We start from the raw sequence: 23,519 nt of genomic DNA, 5'->3' as shown, positions 1-23,519 counted from the left end.
AGGTAGGAAAATATGTCAGGAGACTCCACCTAAAATTTCAGCTCGATCCAACGGTCGGATTGAGAATTATGACTGTTGCCGTAAAACTGGATAGGTGCACTTTTTACGTCAAAATCCAAATTTGACCTTGCCTGGATCGTATCACTATGGGTTGGTGTTATTTCTAAAACCCAAAAACTAAAAAGAAAATAATAAAAATAATAAAAATCTAAAAATTATCATGCTAAATATGCTAGAATCAGATTTGTCACCATTAAGAAGTCTTAAATAAATTAGGAAAAATCTGATTTGGAAAATTTGTGTTGCTGCCCCCCTTGATGTCCTTGATTAGCTTGGATTTCCTTGTTTAACTTGGACAAATAAGAAAACAAATTTCCTCCTTTGTTGCTGATTTAATTACTTTCCTTCCTAAGTTAGGAAAAGCATTAAATAGTTCTCCCCTCTTTAGGAATAAGATATGGCCAACTTCCTTACTTAATTAGAAGAATAAATTGCTGACTTTTTATCCTTGTAGCATTAGAAAAAATAACAAGCCTAACAAGGCTGGTATTGGGCCGGACACATCAACCCCTTGTTCCACACGAATTGGGCTCTTCTTGGACCCGAACTAGATGAATTAAAGGTTGTCCTTCATGCTCCTTAAATAACAAGCCTAACAAGGCTGAACCAAAATCAAACAATGACAGTGGGGCCGAAAGGACAAGGTGGGCTGATTGTGAGGATTTTAAGGTGGACGCGGATGTCCACAAGCTACCAACTTGGTATCCTTGACAATTAGAAATTCCTTGCAAAACAATACTCCCAAGTTGACAACTTTGTATCCTTGCCAAAATAAAACTTCCAATGCTGCCAAAGTTACCTACTCCAACGTCATCAAGTTGCTGAAATCTTGCCTTGTAGAAGAAAGATTGTTGTTGTATAAGGAATCATTGTAAAAGAAGAATTGTTACCTAATTGGTATCCTTACAAAATAAAAATTTCACGTGTAATTAAATATTTGCCTTGTAAGAATCCATAAATCATATGAAAAATAATTATTTTTTGACTTTTCTTATTTACCGTCAGATTTTAAGTCTGGCTTTAAACATGTCGTTCTTTCCCTTCTGTATGATTTAATATGCCTACCATAAATGGATAGAAAGATTGATATATCTAGTTCTCATCCCAATTAGAATCGCAACGAAATTCTATCTTTAGCTTCATATATGACCCAAACAGTATATAAAAGTCTAATTTGGCTGATTTGCAACTTTTTAACCCAAACATCTAGAATCATTCCAATCAATTTTTCTTAAATCTTTTTAATTTTAGACCTTGTAATTAATCTAATTTGCACTTGTAATAGATCCTTTTATGATGCTCACTAATTATCATCAGGCCTGCATAATCAAGCCCATACACTTGGCTTTTTTTTTAAGGGCAGACAACGCGTTGTCTAGCGATCATATTTCAACCATTGAAAAGGTGGCAAGAAACTAAGTTTTGAGTTTTTTGGCTACAGAAACCCATTTTTAACCTATTTTCATATAAAAGCCCCTAATAAACACCCCAAAAAATCTCAATAAACCCATTTCAATCTCAAAACACTCCTAAATAGGTAAGAAAAACACAAAATTAAATCGAATGAAAAATTCATCATTAACCCCAATTTTTTTTTTTTTTTGCGTGATGAAAAATAAAAAACACCTCGATAAAACTCATTTCATGTAAACAAATCCATCAACACCAAGATTGACTTTTTATTATAAAAATATGGCCAACTCCTTATTTTTCGGTGACTTTCTCTCTCTCATCTCTAAAAAAACAAGGATTGAAAAAGTAAAACAAATAAAACTTAAGACCTAAACGTAAAAGTATAAAACTAAAAACGTCAAATAATGCCAAATAATCTCCAAACGATGATTATTGGGATGAAAATAATGTTTTTAAGGGTAAAATAAAAGAAGCATTAATATACATTTTTTTCTTAATCTTGATCGTTTATCTTTTAATTTAAAAAAGAACTTCAAATTTAAATTTTATTTCATCAAATTAGCTTTGAATTCAATTTTGAAATTTGATCTAACTTTAATTTTTAATAACATGGAAAGATAAGAAAATAACAACACATAAAATATCATAAATATCATATAGAAGGATTAAATTAAAAAAAATAGAGTTCAATAAACAAGTTTAGAAAAAACAAACACCATTTATTGAATAGTAACGTAAAGTACAAAATTGAATTCTAAATGTTTATTAGCATTAATATATTATAATATTAATTGGTGCAAAATATTTTCTCATATTTTGTTTGGTTTCATTAAAAGTATTCAATCAAAAATATTTTATTGTCAAAAGAAAAATAATCTTAAAATAAAGAAAAATAACTTCAATCAACTAATTAAATCATGAACCCTATCACTAATTAATTATTATATTTTTATATTCATTTTTTATATATACTGAATAGGGATGACTATTGAGCAGGTTTAGGGTGGGTTATACTTCTCTCATTCTCGTCCTATATTACTTAGGTTTAGGGTAAATAAAAAATTTTCTTATTTAGATTCAAGGATTCCCTATTAATAAAAAAAATATTTTTTTATTTATAATTAATATTCAATAAAATATTAAGTCCATAAAATATTTAATTTACCATAATTCTTATAGATAATTAAACATATATAATTAAAATATAAATCCAATAATAAAATTATTTTTAAAAAATAATTATTCAAGAAATATACATGACAAAATATAAGAAATAATATATATATATATAGACATTCATAATTGACTTTGGGTTCTCCATGAGATAGGGATATGTTCTTCCCCGTGTTCATTGACTTGTTGGGGAGAAAATGCTCTCCGTACTCGTTGCCTTCAAGTCAGCTTGTTGCTTACTCATTGAGATGGGAAATTTTTCCATTCCTGATACAAAACACCAACCAATTATTTTCAAATAGTTTTGTTAACATAGCAAACAACGAGAAATAATGTTTTTTGAAAAAAAAATATTTTTCATATAAAATATATTTCTAAAAATTTCTTTTTTATTGAAACAAATAAATTTTAATGAGATATGTGATGCTTGCGGACACATAAATGGTGACTTCTATAATTATCCAAAAAAAATTCAAAAAAATTATCTTGATAATTTCAAGACACTTAATTTGATGATTTGCAAGAATAATTCAATTGCTTCTGTAAGAGAAAATACTTTCCCGTTTCTAGAGTTTGTTTTGCCTTAAAATAACTTGTTTTCTAAAAACATTTAGAAAAATGTTTTATGCAAAAGAAAAGCACCCCTAAAAACTCTTGCTAGAAAAATCTATTAAAAATCTTGTTTGAACTCAAAACAGTACAGACAATAATATAAAATAGAAAAATAAAAACAGAAAAGCTAACTAAGAAAAAAATCTTTTTTATCTAAGAAAGCTCTTGCATCGGTCTTTTTGTACTGGAAGGAACTCATTCTTGAGTTTAGAATTTAATCAGAAATCATCATCTACCACGGACATTCTTTTATGTGTGGTCCATTCCATTATGGGTCTCTAATAGCTTTGTGTATATCACCTCATCATGAGACTCTAACACAATACATATGTGTGGGCCGCCCCATCATGGATCACGCCATCAGGATTTCCAATAACAACCGACATAGATGGAAACACCACACTGGTTTCAGGATGTTTTTTTTTCCGAGGAGAAACCTCCTCATTCCCTTTGACATGAGTATGTCCAATTTTGCGATCCCTTCCAACCATGGTTATTCAACATTCAACAGAACACAACAACAAACCACTCAGAATCGGTGAACTCTGATATATGTCTTTTGCATCCTCTAACCAAAAACACCAAGAATCGTTGAACTCTGATACCAACTAACGCAGATGGAAACAACACAAGAAAGATAAAAGAACAAGCAACATGAACTTATGCCGAATATGGTTACACAACAAATCCTAATTTGAAATTTTATTATTGAATATTTCACCACATAAATATTCTAATCAAAACTTGTATTACAACTCTTCAAGGTTGCTTATATACTAATAAAAAGTCTCAAACGAAGCTGAAAAAATAATAAAAAAGTTATAAACCACATAGAAAAAAGAATCATAAATCAACTAAGAAAATATAGCAAATTTCAAATAATAACATCTAGGCCATATTTTAAGTCTTTACCGGACTCCGGTTGTTATGAAATTTTAACCCTAAAGGATACATGACCTTTGAAATCTTCTAGCAAAATCTTAGCATGATTCAATTGTTGGATCTAATTATATACCCATTAACATAAAACTATGTGGTTAGAAAAAAATATCCTACATCAATTTAAGGACCAAATAACTCTACAAAGTAAAAGTTATATATATAAAATGCCTCTTTGAAACAAACCTAGAAGGCCATAATATAAAAATTAGCCCATTCAAATTAAAAATAAAGTCAACTGTAGGTTTGTCTCTTAAAGGTCTTGATGTTCTCTCTTTTAAAGAAGAAAAAATAATTTCACTAAAAAGAATATTTCATCAAGTCTCTCCTATATGTTTTAATCTTTTGTTCTTTGTATATTTAGTTGTCAATATCTATGTCGTGTTAGGTTTCTTCAGATTTTTAATAAAGACCTGCTATAGAAAAACTTAGTTCACTTAAAAAAGAAGCTTTATTAGACTCATGGGTCTTTGAAGTTAATTAAGTTTGCTTTTCTAGCTTCTTTAATGGAAAAAGTTGAATGCATGTTCCTTTTTATTTTGACTTCTGGGAGGTAATCATGTTCTTTGTTACTTATTATGGACAAAAAAAATCTTTTAAATTTTTTAGGTTAGGAAATTTATTAGTGGGAAAAGGGATTTTATGTCCTATAATCTAGTTATTAGCAGCTTTTATTAAATTGATAAAATGAGTGAATGCTAAGATGACCTTCATTTTGATTTTGATATGGGTAAAAGGTTAATTTTGATACTTAGGAAATCAAATTGCACTTAGAATGGTTAAACCTAAATAAATTTCTGCTATTAAGAGGTAACTTCCATATATGGAACTACTAAGGCATGTCATGGCACGCATATAAGAAAAACCCATAAATTATTTTATGAAAATATTATTAACTCAACTCCATGTTAGCTACGTTGCCCAAGGCTATGGATATTGGATATTGTTTTGGAAACATAGTATTCATGCTAGTTGCTTTAGAGGTATCAAAATGGAATTTTTCTTAAAATTCATAACTGAACCGAACCAAAAACCATTTAAACCTGACCATTTTTAGTTTAGTTCAATTTGTTTTTGTATAAAACAACAAATCCTTTTTTTTTTTTTTTATGATTGGGCTTTTCTTGGACCATTTTAGGTTTTTATTGGTGTAAAAAAACTCAATTCCAATTGCCCTGATTTTTTGGGCTTTTTAATTGTAGTGGAACCTTCTTTGCAACAAAATCCATTATGCCTCTTTCATGGATACTACTTTAAGGTTGTTTCACCACAAAAGCTATATGCACCTAACCACCTTCCTCACCAAACTATAGGTTTTAAAGCTATACTACTATAGGTTTTTATCTGCAAATTCTTGAATATCAGAACTTGAAATTTAAATAACTGAAAATATCAAACAGGTTCCTATAACAAACTATAGGTTTTCTGAAGGATTAATTTCCCAAACAACTCATTTCCACCTAAAAATTGGTAGCTTGTAAACAATAACAAACGATTTAATACCCTAAACAGTTAGTCGAAAAACAAATAAAATGGTATGGAATAATTAACATGTGTGTAGATATGTTCATGATGTATTGCAATAAGATCTCACCACTCTTAACTTGTTTTCATGACCAAAGCTTTTGAAATTCTCGCCTTGCACTGAATCAAAACAACTTCTAAATTTACAATTTACCTTTTCAAAATGTAGACAACCCCCGTACCATCACAAAAACTTGTAGATGTACATTTTTTTTTCTTTCTAAAAAGTTGTCAATGATTTTATTTTAAATTTAATAAATCAGTTGCGAACCCAATAATTATACAGAAAAATCAAATCCACACATACCATCTCAGGGTTATTATGAACATTGAAAACCTTATCAAATAAATAATAAACATGTTAACAGTAAATAAAACTTTGGAAATAGGAATAAACTTACAAGGAAGAGAGGTTCCACAGCTGCACCAGAAATATAAAGAAGAGACCAATGACAGAGAGGGAGGTGGAGAAGCTGTGGAAGATTTTGAGAGTGAAGAGATGAGAGAGGCAGGGACATAGATGAGAAAGTTTCGGGTGACCAGAGACGTTGTGATGCGAACCTCGTGATGACGTGGTCACGCAACCCACAATCAAGATTGAGATCTGATCTCGGAAAGCCGAAATAGGTCTGATAGGAGTGTGACACAATGAAAACCTGCCCCAAGGCACCAACAATATTGGATTGAGTAGAATGACGCCACGAAGCCAGTTAATCTTTGATAAGTCAGATTCAGTTCGTTCAAGAACTGAAGAATGCAAGAATCACTCTCACACGTTAAAACTGAAAAATTCAGAAGTAATTATCATCAAAGCTGCCGAAATTTTGGCTTACATGAGTTTAAATAGTTCTTGAAAATTAACCCTAATGGACCCCTTATGTGGACTTATATGAGGTCCACTCAAAACTGACCCAAAACTCTAAACTGAAAAGCCCATAACTTAAATCCAAACAAGCCTTGGATCCTAACTGAAAACAAAGTATTAAGTAAGCCTAAACAAGCCTTGGGCTGTAGCTAACAAAATAAAATAATAAAAATAACTAATTTGTCATTAAATACCACCAGCCCTTCTTTCATATAAAATCTAAAGTGAGTTAGGATTACAAATTTCAGCAAGTATTCAACTCATCAATAACAAGTTTTTCTTTACTTCACACTGCTTCTTGCAACCATTTCAATGTTAGACTGTACAACGATTCTGCAACTTCTTTACTGGGATGTATCAAGTAGCCTTGTGGACTTGTTTCAACTCCACTATTGTAAATGGCTGCCTGTTTGTTCAATTGTTTCTCACAATTACGTATTTATTGTTGATGAATTTATGTGCAGTTTTGTGTTGGTGTAGGAGGCACAATAACATTTTACTCCTGCAAACTTGTCTGGCAACAAAAAGAGAAGGTGTTGTAAAATCGAGTATGTGTTTTTGTTTTTTACAATAACATAACTACATGCCTGTTTGTTGGTGTTGGAATAAAACTTTGGGTGTTGTTTATTGTTCTTGTTTGCAATACTGTGAACATATGTTGTTTTCATTTATGTTAATTAACCACAACCATTACTGGGTTTGTATGCTGAAATGAAAAGAAAACTATTAGTTGCTGGATTAATTAGCCATATGCATTTCTCGGTCATCTGCATTTGTGGCTTTGCAATACTGTAAACTTTGATGATTGTTCTTATTAACTGTCTCTCAATTCTGATTCTGATGTTGCCTACTGTTTGTTTCATTGTAATTCTTTGGGCTTTTATGCTATCAAATGCTCTAATCACTGGTGCAGGTTTATAAACATAGAATATATAAATAGGAAATATTTCGGGCAGGGAAAGTTTAAGGCATTTAGCTACTGTCAAAGATTATTTATATATATTGGATGCTCTAAGTTCATTTTTGAAAATGAAAGTCTCAACCTTTTCATTTCTTTTTTAATCGTCGTTGTTGATTGTTTGAATACTTGTATGTTGACTATATTTCCATTAAATTAGGCGTCAAATTCACTGCATGTTATAACTCATTATTTTTTCTTCCAAATATTCATCGAACTAGGAATGGAAGGTCCTGAAAGTATGGATAAAGCAGCATGGACTAAAGAAATATTGCATGTCTTTTGTGACCTTTGCATCAAGGCTATCGACATGGGAATGAAACCAAATACTCATTTCGACAAAGCTGGTTAGAAATATTTGTTGGCATCCTTCAAAGAACAAACTGATCATGCATTCACCAAGGCACAATTGAAGAACAAATGGGATGGCAGCAAAAAGGATTGGAGGATATGGAATAAGCTCATTTCTGAAACTGGTGTGGGTTGGAGTACTAAATTAGGAACAATTTCTGCTAGTGATGACTGGTGGAAATAAAAAATTTCAGGTTGTTTGTCACGATCCTTAATCTTTAATTTGTTTAAATCTTAGTTCAGTTATTAATAAATTAGGCAAAGTTGCATGAAATAATTTTATTTCTTTTGTGTAGGAAATAAGAGGAGCAAAAAAGTTTAGGCACTTCGGTATCGAACCGTCGTTGTGTATGAAGTACGACAGAATGTTCACAAACATTATTGCTACCAGCAATTATGCGTGGGCACCATCGTCTGGAGTCTTACCTGATCATGATGTCGGTGTTGATGGCAATCAACATGCCAAGGTTGATCAGCCCGATTTGGAAGAAGAAAGCGGTGATTCTGAAGAGGACGGAATTTCAAATTTTACCGGTGATGTTTGCAACATGGTTAGAGGGGTTAATATGTCTACCAGAAGCAACAACCGCAGTAGTGGGAAGAGGAAAGAAAGAGAACATTTTAAGGTTCAAGCTGGGGAAAAAAAAGGAATTCCAGCATGTCAAACAATAATGATTCAACATCTATCAGTATAGATCAGGAAGGGTGTAATATTCCTGAGGTTATGACAGAGCTTCACTCAATTGAAGGAGTTCATATCGGTGATGATTTTCATGGGTTTGCTACTGAGTTTTTAGGTTTGAGAAGGAATAGAGAAATGTGGTCAACTATGGGTAATATTGAAAACAAGATGAAATGATTGCAGAGATGTATACACAGCGTAAAGGACCTTAGACCGAGAGGTATATATTGATCCCAAATGCTTGCTTTCATATATTTGTTGGTAATATTATTATTTAAATTGTTATTTAACATGTTTTTAAATTTCTTGTCATTTATATAAATTTGCAGTTTAATAAAGTTGCAAATTTCTCAAGATGATATGGAGTAATAAATTAATTTATGTTGGTTCGGGACCCTCTATAAATTAAACAATTGACATTGTAAGGAGATGACGTCTGCAATCAATTAGGTTATGGAGCATTAATATTTATTATGTTCATGTTATGGATTGTATTTTAATGTAGTTAAAAGTTGTAGTGTTATTTGAGAATTGCTGAGTCTTATTAGTTGCGATATGAGATAATACGATTTACTATTAATGACATCAGTTGATGATGTGGATAGTGCTTTTAGTTTTTAAATAATAAATATGTTGGTTGATGATGCAAATCAAGTGTATTGTTTCATTTGACAGAACAAATTTCACTTATAAATTTCACTGCTCCGGAAATCCAATTATAATAAATTGTGTCCTTTCAATAACAAAGCAAAATTTAAATTAGATAGGAAAGGGATTAATGGGAAGGAAAATGAAAGAATATGCAAAAGGTTAAACATATTAAACAAACTATCAATCACTCATCACAGGATGTACTAACAAGTCACATGTAAACTGGTGTAAAATGGTGTAAATTGCACAATTGGTTCACATGCAAACTGGTGTAAATTGCAGGGTTGAGAAACACTTTTTACATTGTGACAAAAAATATTGGAGCAATACTTTTCACATGGTACGGTCTCAAAGAAATTTTCACATGGGTTTTAGCCTTGCAGAAGAAAAAATATACGGGGAACAATCACCGTAAAGATGCCAATTTGATGGCAATTTGCACAAGAAAAAACAAGTAAAAAAATATACAATATAAATGATATGTACTGTTGATGGCAATGCACAAGAAAATACAAGTGCGAGCTCATACAAAAGAGACGAAGTAGAAGAGTGGGCAAAAAACAAGTTAAAAAACAGAAGGAGATCGCATGACACAGAACCGCCCAAAACAGAGGAACAAAAGCGAAACAGAGGAAAAAGAGAAGGAAACACAGGCCAAAAACAGGGGCACCATCGCATAGCTTCCTCGTCACCGCCACGATAACCACCCGAACCAGAAGGGTGGAAACAAGATGAAGGACAAACCAGAATTTGATCTGGAAAACAGAGTGTAAGGTTACGCGACCATACAGAAACGTAAGAGAGAGGAACAACAGTGGCAAGCACAGGCAAAAAACAGGGGCACCACCGCATGGCTTCCTCGTCATTGCCACGAAAACCGTCTTGCGTCACTGTCCATAACAGCAACACCACCATAAGAGCGGAGAAAACCGTCGGAAACAGAAATACAAAGTAGCAGAGACAGAGAGAAAGAAGAAGAGCAAAAACAATTGACAGATAAGAAGGGCCACTTTCCATCGGCCAAGCAGCTCCCTCCTTTCACCATCAGCCTCTGCCGTTGCGACTGTCAGCTAGACATCGCCACCGTGCAGGGTAGCTTCCTCTTCCTCTCCCCCTTCTCCTTCCTTTTCTTCGTTTTCATCTGCAAATTTTGCAGTCGATCTCCACTATTCATGTAGCATGTGAACAGTGGAGACCAACTGGAAATTATGCAGCGGCGGACCGGGTTCAAAACAAACCGATATGTTTTGGACCGGGTCCGACCCAATAAACAAAAACGAATCGAAAAAAATTATCGTTAAAAATACTATCCAAAAAAATACTTTAAAAAAATCGAAAAAATAGTGTTTAACAGTATTCATTTGTTTATCTATTTAGCAGTACATATATGGACGATGCGCGTTTTAATGCAATATTCAATGAAGATCTGGATGATGATTATGATAACATAATAGAGCGTGTTGTTGATCACATTATCTATCGTGGTGATTATGACAATGATGGCTCAGGCGGGGATGTTGATGATGGGGCAAATGATGACAATGACGGCGACGATGATAGTGATGAGGATGATGAATCATTTTGGAGGCGAGAATTTGATATGAAAAAGTTAGTTGTGTGCACAGCTGGGGCAATAATCATGTTATATTAATTATATGCATAAAAAACTATGTATGGTTTCGTACAACACAGGCATGTTGTTGGTTAACCGAAGTTTTACGAGGACATTGGAAATGATGTGTGAACATGTTTAGAATGGACACAACAACTTTGTTGAGCTTGTGTAGTGATTTAGAAAGAATGTATGGGTTAAAACCTTCAAGAAGGATGAGTGTGATTGAAAAAGTGGTTATATTTCTATATACAATAGCACTAGGAGCATCGAATAGGGAGGTTCAAGAGCGATTTCAACATTCGGATGAAACTGTAAGTAGATTCATCAAAGAAGTCTTAGCAACAATATTTTTGTTTGCAGTAGATGTTATAAAACCATAGGACCCGAATTTTACAAGCACTCCACGAGAAATTGCAATGAATCCAAGATATATGCCTAATTTCAAGGTCAGACAAATGTTTGTTAATGTTGGCAATGTGAAATTTAGATAATTTTTTGCATGTTAGTAATTAATGAGTATATATTATCAATGGTTTTCATCCAAGATATATGCAACAATTTTTTGCGGTTTGTATCGTGTTCCTAAACGGTTACCAAACATACAAAACTGTTTTTTGTTTAATCTCAATTTCAACCACAGTTTTAACCAAACAACCACAAACCAAACCAACCTCAACTAAAAGTGCTTTTTATCAAACAACTTTTTTCAAATCACAACCACAAAAGCTACCACAATACCAAACACACGAAATTAGGTTTTCAAAGGAAAAAAAAGCTTTTATACTTGGATTTGGTTGATGATTCAAATATACCAGTTTGGTTAGATTCGTTGTGGTTGGTTTCATGAACCAACTCCAAACCAAACTGATTTTTTTATAAGTTTTTCAATTGGTTTTCTCAATTTTGTTTTCTCGCCCCTAGCTTTTTAAAAATCCTCTTCAGTTCACTTGGACAAAAAGGCATAAGATATTCTAGTTGTTGGTAAAATGTTTAGTTTTATTCCACCATTTTCCTAGATGTGCAAACCAATGACCCATGCTCTTAGCATGGCATGTAACAAAAATATATCATAAATTAAGAATTAAAAATATAACAATATATATTAATTTACAATTAATATTTTGCATGCAAATAAAAAAAATATAACAGGCTCTCTCTATATTTCAATAACTAGGCTTTATATATATATAAGTAAATTAGGAAGGGATGCATAATAAAGGAGGAATGAGTTTCTCAAATAATAAACAATTGGCTAAAAGGTTTATGTTATTATTTCTAAAATTTAAACACAATATGAAAATAATAATCTGTTTATATTTAATAAAAGTATTAATGAATTCAGAACTAAAAAATTAAACTTATGTTATATTTAGGTCCAGTTTAGCATTGTGATCTAACCATGTTTTAAAAAAAAGAATCATTTTTTTTAGCTTTAAAATAATGTTTTTTTGATATTTTTAGATCGTTTTGATATGTTAATGATGCGAGCCTTGTGATCACGTGGTCACGCAACCAGCACGCAAAGACACCAATTCCCGGAAAGCCAAGTAAATCAGGTTTGATAGGAGTGTGACACAAAGATAACTTGTACCTAAGCACCAGCACTATTGGAAACGAAAAACCCCCACCCAACGAATATTGATTCTCGAACGAGAAGTATAAGGATGACGCCACGAAGACAGTTGTTATTTGATAAGTCGTTTTTCAGTTCTTTAGAGAACCATGGAAGAGAGATTATCTCACCAACACACACACACACACACACAAAGTGCGGCAAACAAGAAGTTTTATTAATCTGAATTGTCTAACTTACATGTCTGGTTATGCATTTATTTATACTCACTTTAGACTTAAATAAACCCTAATAGACCCCCTTTAGGTGGACTTATATGAAGCCCACTTACAATTGATCATAATAAGTAATAATAACTCAAAGACTAAGAAGAAAATAATAAAAATAATATAAATCCGAAAATTACCATCCTAAATATGCCAGAATCAGATTTGTCACCATTAAGAAGTCCCAAATAGACTAGGAAATCTGATCTGAAGGTAGAATTTATTCTGAAGTCTTCTTTCCTTTTTGTAGCTAAGATGAATAAGGAATCCTTGTAAGAAAAGGATTCTGAACATTTATGAATTCTTGCCACACATGGAAACTATATTGCAGCCCATTAAAGATCTTTGGAGAATTAGGAGATTCCCAAAATAAGTTGCCACATTCTTTTAGGAAAAGAATCCTAGCTAAATAGGAAGTCCACAAGTCAAAAGGAAGTAAATAACAAAATTCGTACAGCCTCTGTTGACTCATGTTTCGATGCCTTTCTGAACTCCGATTGACCTGAAATTGTAAAACAAGGTAGAAAAACATGTCAGGAGACTCCACGTAAACTTTCAGCTCGATCCAACGGTTGGATTGAGAATTAGAACTGTTGCTGTAAAACTGGATAGTTGCACATTTTACGTCAAAATCTGAATTTGATCTTTCCTGGATTGTATCATTGAGATTCCCAAAATAAGCTGCCACATCCTTTTAGGAAAAGAATCCTAGCCAAATAGAAAGTCCACAAGTCAAAAGAAAGTAAATAACAAAATTCGTACAGCCTCTGTTGACCAGTGTTTCGATGCCTTCTCGAACTCCGATTGACTTGAAAGTTTAAACCAAGGTAGGACAACATGTCAGGAGACTCCACGTAAACTTTCAGCTCGATCCAACGGTCAGATTGAGAATTATGACTGTTGCCGTAAAAATGAATAGTTGCACATTTTACGTCAAAATCTGAATCTGACATTTCCTGGATCGTATCAATTAATGTCAAAAATAATTTTAAAATATAAAAAAATATTATTTTGATCAAAAAATATTTTAAAAAATAATTGCTTTAATGTAAGAGATTGTTAAAGGGCCTATTTAATAAAGTAATTGAAGTTATTTTAAAAATATTTTTATTTTAAAAATACATCAAAATAATATATTTTTTAGTTTTTAAAATTTATTTTTAATACTAACACATCAAAAAAAATCCAAAAATATCTAAAAAAAATAATTAAAAATTTAAAAATTTAAAAACTTGATTTTACTGCAAAAATCAATCACTCGTTTTGCTCCTTATCTTTGCCTTAATGTAATTAATCTCTTAACAAAAGAAAGGCTTAGGAATTGCAACCTTAAATTAAAAGAAGAGCCCAAACCATTGTGAGCGAAAAGAAAGCCCAGACTCATAAACTGCCTTTTCAATCCCTCAGACCCACAAAATCATTAGTGTATCGATTTTCCGCCGTTCTCAAAGTGAACCACAGTATCATAGGATGGCCATGGCAGCTGCCATTGTAGCCACCATGCCAGCCTTAAAACACCTAATAAGAATAACATTCACTCCCCCATTTCCACGCAAACTCCAAAAATTCCATTCGCTAGCTTCCCTTTCTCCTAATTTCACTCAGGAGGGTCCACAGCAACAGCGGCTGGAGCAGGAGCAACAAAATCAACTAACAAACAACAACAACACTAGCAGAAGCAGCAGTTCGACTTCATATTTTCCGAAGAGAGGGCAAACTTTGGAGTTGGTATGCGAGTCTTTAGCTTTCAAAGGGAAGGGGGTGTGCAAGGTAGCAGGGACTGGTTTTGTTGTCATGTGTGACCGTGCTCTCCCTGGTGAAAGGTTTATTGGACGGGTTACTCGCAGAAAGGGATCCTATGCTGAGGTTGCTTTCATTTCCCTCTTTCACCTCTGTACCTTTATCATTCATCCACTGGACGTTATACATTTTATGTGCTTCTTGTGGATTGCCTTTTCCATACAAAAACAGAAGGAATATGTGAACTTAATTTGTTTTCTTAAAGAAAATGTCTTGCTTTTTTTTTGGTTATTAAAACATAGGAATTCATGGGCTTTAGTGATTTAGTGATGATAGCACCATGATCATATTATAAATTAAAGTAGTTTTGTGGGTTTTGTTTCACCCCTGAGAAAATTGAGTAAAACTAAACAAATTTAAACTTATGCTTTCTGTATGGTCTGTTTTGGCTTATAAGTAAGAAGAAAGGCTAAGGTTAGTGGGCGACAACACAGTTGTGCGCATTTTCGGAGGAAGTTGAATTGTGGAAATTGATGATTTTTGCTCCATCACAATGTGTGCTGACCGCAGAGCTTTTATAAACATCTTGCTTTAGTTTTGTGAACTCGAACTAATGTTTTGACTGCAAGTTCATTGACTTGCAGAGGTAAACTATGATTTTTGAAATGGGGGTGCTAAAATTGTATAGTATTTTGCTATATTTAAAAATAAAATAAGCTGAAGATGGCTATAGAATAATAGGTGGTTTTTGGCCTGCAGAGTGTATATTTTTTATTTTAAGAGTCTTAATTTAAGGGTGTGCTTGTAACTTCAAACTTTTGACTAAGCTGAAAAATCTGTCTCTGTGCCGTGGCCCTGACCTATAACCTAGTTCCACTTCTGTTGCCTTGGATGTCTTATGTGTTCCTCTATTGCAACACTTGAATGATGTATATACGTGGATAAAACTTGTTACCCACATGGATAACAACTGTACAATCAGGATTGTCTCTACCACTTATGACCAGCAATTGTTGAAAGAAAGGCCAGCTTAATGCATAGTTGTAACTTTAGTCTCTAGAGTGGGTTCTTGTAGTGCTCAAAATATAGTGTGGATATTCTTCCCAAAATCAAATCTTTTTTTAATGTTTACACATTGCATTTTGATTAATTGTGCTGCCTTATTCTTTCAAAACCGCAGGTAACCAAGGTAGAAACAATAACACCTCACTGGGATCTCGTAGATGCCCCTTGTGAGTATGCCCCATATTGTGGTGGTTGTAAAACACAAAACCTGTCTTATGAGTCTCAGCTTAGAGCCAAGGAACAACAAGTTCGTGAGTTAACAATACATGTTGGAAAGTTTTCGGACAAAGTTCCAGAATTTTGTAGCATCATGAAGCCCATTGTTCCATGTGTTATTCAATTCCATTATAGAAACAAGGTTAGTGCATTGGATAAACCTTGTTGAGCATTAGCTGTACTTGGTGTGGTTGCATATAATAATTGTGTAATCTCTTATCCTTAAGCATTGTTCTGCAGATTGTTACAGAAGTGGGATAAATACAGAAAATCAGGAAACCATTTTCAGATCAACAAAGAAGACAAGTCAATTGAGTGATATGTTATTGTGTTATGACATAAAACCAACCCATTAATGTTTTTCCTTCGATGCCCTTGCATAATTTTCCTCTCAACCTTCAACAAGGTGCTTTCACTTTGTAGTTGTGTATTGGCAAAACAATAAACTTGTTCATATGTGGTAATCAAGTAGACATTGAGAACAATTATTATGCCTGAAACCATTTTAAGTACTGCAAGCATAAATCAGAAAAAAAAAAGTGTTTCAAGTTTTTTGGCATCTTAGGCTGATATGTTAAGCTCTACCATTACGATTGTTGTCATGACTTAACATTATTTCAAAAAGGATAATACAGAAGGACAGATGGTAAGCATGAGGATGTGATGCTTCATGTTTTAGTGATGATCATAAACATGCAGTAGCCAGTTTCACCATAATGCATCTTTGTTAACATTATCTTCTTATATTGTTCACATGGAGTTCAATTGGTTAGCATTTTTACTATATAAGTTATAGCAGCTCTGCGCTTTACTATTCTGAAGAAGTGTGTAAAATGAAATTTGTAGAAAAATGTTCTTAGCTGCTCCTTCACTCTTTCTGCAGATGGAGTTTTCTTTTGGTTCTAAAAAATGGTTACCTAAAGAGTTGTTGGGAGAGAAACAAGTTGGTAACGAGAAATATGCATTGGGACTGCATGCTCCTGGATTTTTTGACAAGGTTCTAAATGTTGACAAATGCCTGTTACAAAGTGAGCCTGCCAACATGGTATGTTTTTTATCATATGGAAGGAATTCACATTCTCTTATGTGGATTTTTTTTTAATTATTATTTTGTGTGGAAACTGTAGATTTTCTGTGGCATGTACTTTCTCTGCCCATTTCTTTTGCAAGCATGTAGTAGTTAAATCAGGGAACCACCTTTTGTTGATGTCCTTCATTTGTAGTGTATTCTGATAGTGCATGCAGCTGGTGTGTATTGTGCCAATTGGAATGACGTCATATGAATTTAATGTTTTATACAGAATAGCTTAATTGAACAGCAGCCTCATAAGTAAACTCTCTTGGCCATTAACTCAGTTGTCAGTAACATTACTATTGAATTGCTGCACCATTGTTTATTAATACAGCCTGCTTGGTGGAGGGCTTCAGTGGGGATTTTGCTCGACCATAAACAAGATCACAATAGGGTGAACAGTTTAACAATAATACATCTGAAGTTTAAGCAAAACAATCACGAGTTTTATTTTCTTTCTTAACAGCACAAGTTAAAGCAATTAACAATGAGCATTAAATCAGGTGGTAAGTGGATGTGGGTAAGGTTGAGTAGACCAAGAATTTGTTGGATTTTCTTCTTTATAGATCAGAAATGCTCTTTCACAACTTTCGTGGTGATCTACATGCTTTGAAAGCAATATTTAGACAATTTTTTTATTGGAATCTTGTCAGATTATGTATCGTAGTGATCTAAGTAAAATGAATTGCATGTATCCTGTGATCATTGACTAGGACTTGTCATGTATAGGTTCTAGCAGCCATCCAAGATTGCTGGAGAGATTCACAATTTGGTCTCACTCCATATGATGTTCACTCTCACACTGGATTTCTTAAACATCTAATGCTAAGAACTGGAAGGTACTGTGAGGTCTATCATATTCCTCACTATTGTGGTTTCCTTTATTTCTTAATTCCAGCTCAATTCATTTTTTCTTCTGCTTGCCCCATGGAAGATGGCCAAGTCCACAGCATATATTTACTCTTGGAAGACAGTTGAATCCAAGAAATTTTAAGTAATTATATTTATAATTTTTATCAACAATTTTAAGTTATTTACATTATTGAAATGTATTAACAGGAATGAACCTGAATGTAAAACAGAAAAAGAAAAAAAGAAAAACGAAGGTGTTCGTTGGGAGGATGCTAGAAGTGTAAACAATGAACTTCCTTCTTGCAGAACTGGTTTTGAAGAATCATAAATCAACTAAATTTTGAATAGAAGATTCAGAAATTCTAATTTCACACTATCTACTGTGTGCTGGAACAAAGCAAGTTTACAAGTGAATCTTATGGATAGTTAGGCTTAATTGGATGATTCATCTGTGCTTTTTGATGAATAGGTCAAAGGGGTGTGAGAAAACAAATTCTTAAAGGAGAGAATCTGTCCACCCAGCAGGACAGAGTGCAACATCAAAGCAATTGGAGTTTTTGCTCCTCGTGTCCATACCATCTAAATGTTTTCTGTTCTGACAACATAGCCAATTTTGAGTGGAACAGTGTCAGGAAAAGTAGCCTTTCCTTGCCCTGATTGAATTTGGCTTTCTGCATGTGCAAAGTCGCTTAATGAAGAGGGTATGGACATTTCATGGAAATGAAAGATATTGCTAGGTTACTGTGAAATGAGTTTTTTAATAATCGGGGAAAAGTTAATCAATTTCTGCTCACTGTGATTTATGATCACATTTTTCACTCAACATGCAGCTCCAGTCCTTGTTACAGTTCAAGCAATTCTATTTCATGGATTTTGAAATTGTAAACATAAACATTTTCCTCTTCAAACTTAATCCTCATTATTTGTGTTTCAGGAATGCAGAGACTGGTTTGCCTGAGCTTATGGTTAATTTTGTGACCTCGTCGTACAAGCCAGAGCTGCTGAAGCCCTTAGTTGAAAAGATTTCAGCTATTCCAGAAGTGGTTTGTTGGGCGAATTCCATATTGCTTTACTATTCAAATGCAACTTCCTTGCTTTGCCTTTGAGAGAGCTGTCTGTTGGGAGATACAAATCTGCTAATTTCAATGCTAGAACACGGATCCTAGTTTGATTAGATTTGACCAACTTTGATTCAAATCAAACCAGTTTAAATTAGTTTTAATGTATTGTAACTCATGTCGGAACTGGGATCCTTGAAAAGCTGAGACAAGCATAGCCAAGCTATATGGTTCTTTTCTCAACAGATCCATCTCAAGCTGCACCTTTCTTGATAACTGTCATTATCTCCATGTTTGGATGGGTAGAAGATTTGTTGGGGAAATTGCATTCATCTTTGCTATCTCCAAAAGAAAGTTTTATTGATGACAGTTTCTGGTGATTAAAAATTGATGTCATGATAAATTTTCTAATGTAGAACTTGCTAGATTGCTCATTAAAAAATTTCAGCTTGTACTCTGGAAAAACAAATTTATAAAGGGCATTAGAAAAATATCGTGAATACCCTGTTGGGTGTTATGGCCTTTTGTTTTAGACTTCAATTTCCATAGGTTTTCCTGCTTTTTTATCCCTTCTTATGATCCTAGCATATATTTTTAGAGTTCTTGTGTGTCTCTTGTCAATGTTCTTAAGAAATCCCCACAGCCAAGTGTTCATAATGTTCATTTTGCTAGTTCTCAGGAAAACCTGAAATGTATTAAAATATTAGCAATACAATTTTAAGTTGTCCAAGTAACTCTGATAAATTGTCCCCACAAGTACAATATAAATATTCCTTTGAGATGAATGTGAACAATGTATGCATTTTCTATTTACTCTTTTTGTCTCTAAAATGCTTGTCTCACAGAATCATTTGTTAAACTCACCCATTGAGTCTTTATTTATCTCTTTCCTTTTCCCCCCTCCTTTCTTGATGTCTTACAGGTAAGCATTATGAATAATGTGAATACTTCTGTTGGCAACACGTCTGTTGGTGAGGAGGAATACACTTTGTATGGCAAATCTACCATCACAGAGATCTTAAGAGGACTGACCTTCCAAATTTCAGCCAATTCTTTTTTCCAGACAAATACTCATCAGGCATGTGAAGTAACATGAAATTTGTATTAAGCCAGTTTGTGCCGACTTTCATGCCATTTTTATTTCGTGCAAAATCTCTTGCTGTCTCGCCATATTCTCCCATTTTGCTTTGCACGTACCATCCATGATCTATTAAACAGAGTTTTTAACTGTTTAGGCAGAGGTTCTGTATAAACTTATTGAAGATTGTGCTGGTCTCAGAGGGGATGGCTCACAAATTGTCCTTGATCTATTTTGTGGAACTGGCACTATTGGTTTGACACTTGCCAGAAGGTATATCTCCTGTTCATTTGGTTTGAAGCTTGGGCCACTTCCAACCTGACATCATGTTTTGACTTCTCACATTTTGTTTTGCAGGGCTAAACATGTATATGGCTATGAAGTAGTTCCTCAAGCAATCTCAGATGCTCATCGAAATGCCAAGCTGAACAGGATCAGCAATGCTACATTTGTCCAGGGGGATCTAAACAAAATTGATGAAAGTTTTGGCAACAATTTTCCGAAGCCTGACATTGTCATTTCAGGTTATCCCCTTGTCAAATGCCTTGTTCTCTGAATTTCACATCTTGTCTTTAAATTGTTACCGTAATGTAATACTCCATTATCCTTTGTTTTAAAAGGAGAAGGTAGCTAATTTTTGTGCTAGTGTCTGGAGTTGGGAGGGAAAGGAAAGTAACATAAACTTCTTTAACTTCTTGGGCATTACTTCTTTTCTTTTCCTCTTATGGTTTGCGTGGATTTTATTTCTGTTCGTGTAAATATATTGAACCTGTGTAACAAACCCTGCTATAGCCTGTCTGTTTCTGTTTGTAATATTGGAGGAATTAGTATATGCCCTTTGAACTTATTGCAAAATCTGATACCTTGTGGCATTTCTTGAAAAGTAAAAATGTGCTTCTGAATCCTTGTATTTTTGTTTCTACATTTGTGTTCTGGCAAAATATGTGATATATTTGGACATTTGTTACTAATTACTACATGATGAGACTATGGACGGCTGCTATTGTTAGCATGACCTTGGACAAGCAAAGCTTTATCATGAAGTATATAATTAAATTCCTTATTTTGTTGTCTGAAGTTTTTTGATCGAGGGCAGTGACAGAATTGCATTTATAGTTATTGGCAATTGTGGATTATGAGTAATGCCTCATGATTTGGGCTTTTTTGAAGAATAAATTTCTGATATCTTGAGGATACTTAAATTTGAGAATTAATTTATTATTGTTTCTCTGATTAAAAGAGATCTAAGTTTTGACATGGATATGTGGGTTTAGATAATAAAATTATTTTAGTGGCTTAATCATTTAGCATAGTGGTAAAAGGGTCGGGGACAGAATAGGGTTCCTTCGTGACTCTGTTTCAATTTTTGTGTAATCTAGTTTAACTAAACTTTATTTTTGCATTACAACTTGTTTTTCAAATTGCTTTTTCGTATGAAAAAACATTAAATTGATATTTTTATAAGTGTTTTTGGATAATTTTGATATGTTGATGTCAAAAATAAAAAAAAATTATTTTGATGCATTTTTAATTGAAAAACACTTATGAAAAGTACCATGCACAATACCAAACACACTTAGAGAAGTCTTAATTCAACCTAGTTGGGGGTGTAGGGACATGCATTCTTCTCCATTTTGTTCTATTTAGGGTACTTTCTACAAGCTGTTATAGCACTCATTTTGTAATGTTACTTAAAAGACGATGCTCAACCTAGTCATCTCATCTACATTTTAATGAAACAACTTTTGCAGATCCAAACCGTCCTGGTATGCACATGAAGTTGCTTAAATTTCTGATAAAGCTCAAGGCCCCACGCATTGTTTATGTATCGTGCAATCCCGCCACATGTGCCCGTGACCTAGATTACCTTTGCCATGGTGTGGTATGTAGTCTTGCTGATGGCTATGCTGTTTTTGAAACCATCTGCTATTATCTGAATTCTGAAATCTGTGCAGAAAGAGAAAAATATAGAAGGATGTTACAAACTTAAAAGCCTGCAGCCAGTGGACATGTTTCCCCACACCCCGCATATTGAGTGTATTTGCCTATTAGAGCTTTTCTGATCCTTGCTCATGACTACAATCTATACTGCCAAGGTGCAAGACTTTTAGCTCTCAGCTGAGGCTCCAGTCCGAAGTTTGATGTTCGGGATTCATTGAAGTTTCTAATGCAGCCCGCATTTACCTTACATTAGTTTTCGATGCCAAAACAACTGAATAGTGAGACAATGTCAAGAGATCCTCACTGCGTGCATTTTTCTCTATAGTGGTCATTAATTTTGCATTGCAGTAGTTGATGTACGGGTGGTTTTTACCTTGAGACATCGGTAAAGTGTGTTTTTATGTTGTTCTAAGGATTCAGTTATGCTTAAAGTTGTGAATAAATTATTTTCTTATATGTTGTGCAATGCGATATCACAAAGACCGTGAGCGAAGTAAAATATGAGAACGAGGCTAGTTTTTGTTTTATATACAGAAACGTTATGGGTGCCACAGGTATATTGAGTGACAGTAACATTTGCTCAGGCTTGCACTTGTACTTGCTCTGTGATTGCATCGCATGTTTTTATCAAGGGCTTCATTTCTGTCCTTCACATCTCGGCTGTTGACAATGATCCTCAAATGGTTTTTACAAAGATATGATTTTTTCTTGAGTGCTATACTGGTTCTGGAGTGGTAATCTAGCTGCAAGGTTGCCAAAAATATGTAAAATTACAAGTAAAATTTATTTATTAATTAGATATTGATAATTCCAGTTAATAAATTAAGTTACATTAAAATTTAATATAAAAAATCAACAACATTATAATTAATAAATTATCTAAATAAAATAAGAGATAAATAATATTAATCAAGAAATTAATGATGTGAAGAAATAAAATGTTTCATTACAAAACTTCTCACTATATGGGGAATAACTTAATAATAGGAAGTACACAAGAACCTGGTGACAACTTTGTTGTTCCCATTACAAGTCCTGATGGACCCTTTTTGGATTGTAAGCTAATAAGCTTAAATTAATAATTAACTAACATGAGTCCAATAAAAAAATAAATTCATAAATAATGCCTAATGAGCTAGAACAAATCCAAATTAAAAATAATTGTTCAACATTAAATAAATAAAATAGGATAAAGCCTGCTAAAATTCCTCCATGTAGCCTGAATCTCCAAGTTTCTTATATTTTTGACAGAATTCAGTCCTGATTTCAAACGCGTTGTTCTCTCTCATCTAGATAAATTACTGAGCCTACCATATATGGTTGGAAAACTTGAGATGTCTAGTTTCTAGCCCAACTTGAATTGCAATAAAATTTCACTTGTAGCTCCATATATGTCCCAAACAGCACACGAAATAATTTATTCTCGATTCCATTTAACTTGAAAATTTACCACAATATAGTTTCATGTGTCTAGTATTTCCTTGTAACAATTTAGCTTGATTTGATTTACAGTTTGAGAGATATGTTTGATCTTGCAAAACTGGTAAGCAGATATTTTAAGGCCAAATTCAAACCTGACTTGATGAAATATCACAAATTTAGTAAACTGGTAAAATCAATCAATCTGATTTTACCAATTTTGCACTAGTCAAGTCTGATTTTACTGGTTTTCGATCTCTTGGTTTGATTTTGCATGTCGGAAACATGTTGACTTGTAAAATCGCGTTTTTGACAACAATGTCTAGCTCTTTAGGATAATTATGGTTGTGGGTCCTTTTGTTTCTGTATAGTTCTGCTATAATATCCTTTGCATCC

At 33.4% G+C, this 23,519-nt stretch overlaps 2 protein-coding genes across 7 annotated transcripts; both read left to right on the top strand.

Moving 5' to 3' along the window:
• The first annotated feature begins 6,799 nt into the window (after positions 1 to 6,799).
• On the top strand, positions 6,800 to 9,108 carry LOC18094808 (uncharacterized). 4 transcript variants are annotated; one of them, XR_008057733.1, is made up of 3 exons: positions 6,800 to 7,119; positions 7,766 to 8,089; positions 8,192 to 9,108. XR_008057733.1 is itself a non-coding variant. In XM_052448396.1 (2 exons), exons 1-2 carry the CDS (start codon positions 8,063 to 8,065, stop codon positions 8,588 to 8,590), a joined length of 426 nt encoding a protein of 141 aa, XP_052304356.1. In that variant the 5' UTR covers positions 7,146 to 8,062; the 3' UTR covers positions 8,591 to 9,108. The 4 variants fall into 4 exon arrangements, 1 of the variants encoding a protein (XP_052304356.1); XR_002980589.2 differs by having other exon boundaries at positions 6,800 to 7,134; XR_008057732.1 differs by lacking the exon at positions 7,766 to 8,089 and having other exon boundaries at positions 6,800 to 7,134.
• Positions 9,109 to 14,060: 4,952 nt separating this feature from the next.
• Positions 14,061 to 22,158, top strand: LOC18094804 (uncharacterized). 3 transcript variants are annotated; one of them, XM_052447843.1, is made up of 10 exons: positions 14,066 to 14,548; positions 15,603 to 15,845; positions 16,587 to 16,748; positions 17,505 to 17,614; positions 18,562 to 18,670; positions 19,608 to 19,763; positions 19,965 to 20,036; positions 20,121 to 20,287; positions 21,515 to 21,645; positions 21,719 to 22,158. In XM_052447843.1, the coding sequence occupies exons 1-7, from the start codon at positions 14,153 to 14,155 to the stop codon at positions 19,989 to 19,991; spliced, it is 1,203 nt and encodes a 400-aa protein (XP_052303803.1). In that variant the 5' UTR covers positions 14,066 to 14,152; the 3' UTR covers positions 19,992 to 20,036; positions 20,121 to 20,287; positions 21,515 to 21,645; positions 21,719 to 22,158. The 3 variants fall into 3 exon arrangements, with proteins under 3 accessions (XP_052303806.1, XP_052303803.1, XP_052303804.1); XM_052447844.1 differs by having other exon boundaries at positions 14,068 to 14,548; positions 19,608 to 19,767; positions 19,925 to 20,036; XM_052447846.1 differs by lacking the exon at positions 15,603 to 15,845 and having other exon boundaries at positions 14,061 to 14,548.
• The last annotated feature ends 1,361 nt before the right edge of the window (positions 22,159 to 23,519 follow it).

This window comes from Populus trichocarpa, chromosome 1 (genome assembly GCF_000002775.5).
Source record: "Populus trichocarpa isolate Nisqually-1 chromosome 1, P.trichocarpa_v4.1, whole genome shotgun sequence".
Taxonomy (NCBI): domain Eukaryota; kingdom Viridiplantae; phylum Streptophyta; class Magnoliopsida; order Malpighiales; family Salicaceae; genus Populus; species Populus trichocarpa.
The sequence above is the reverse complement of the archived record's forward strand: the minus strand, read 5'-3'. Positions and strand labels throughout refer to the sequence as shown.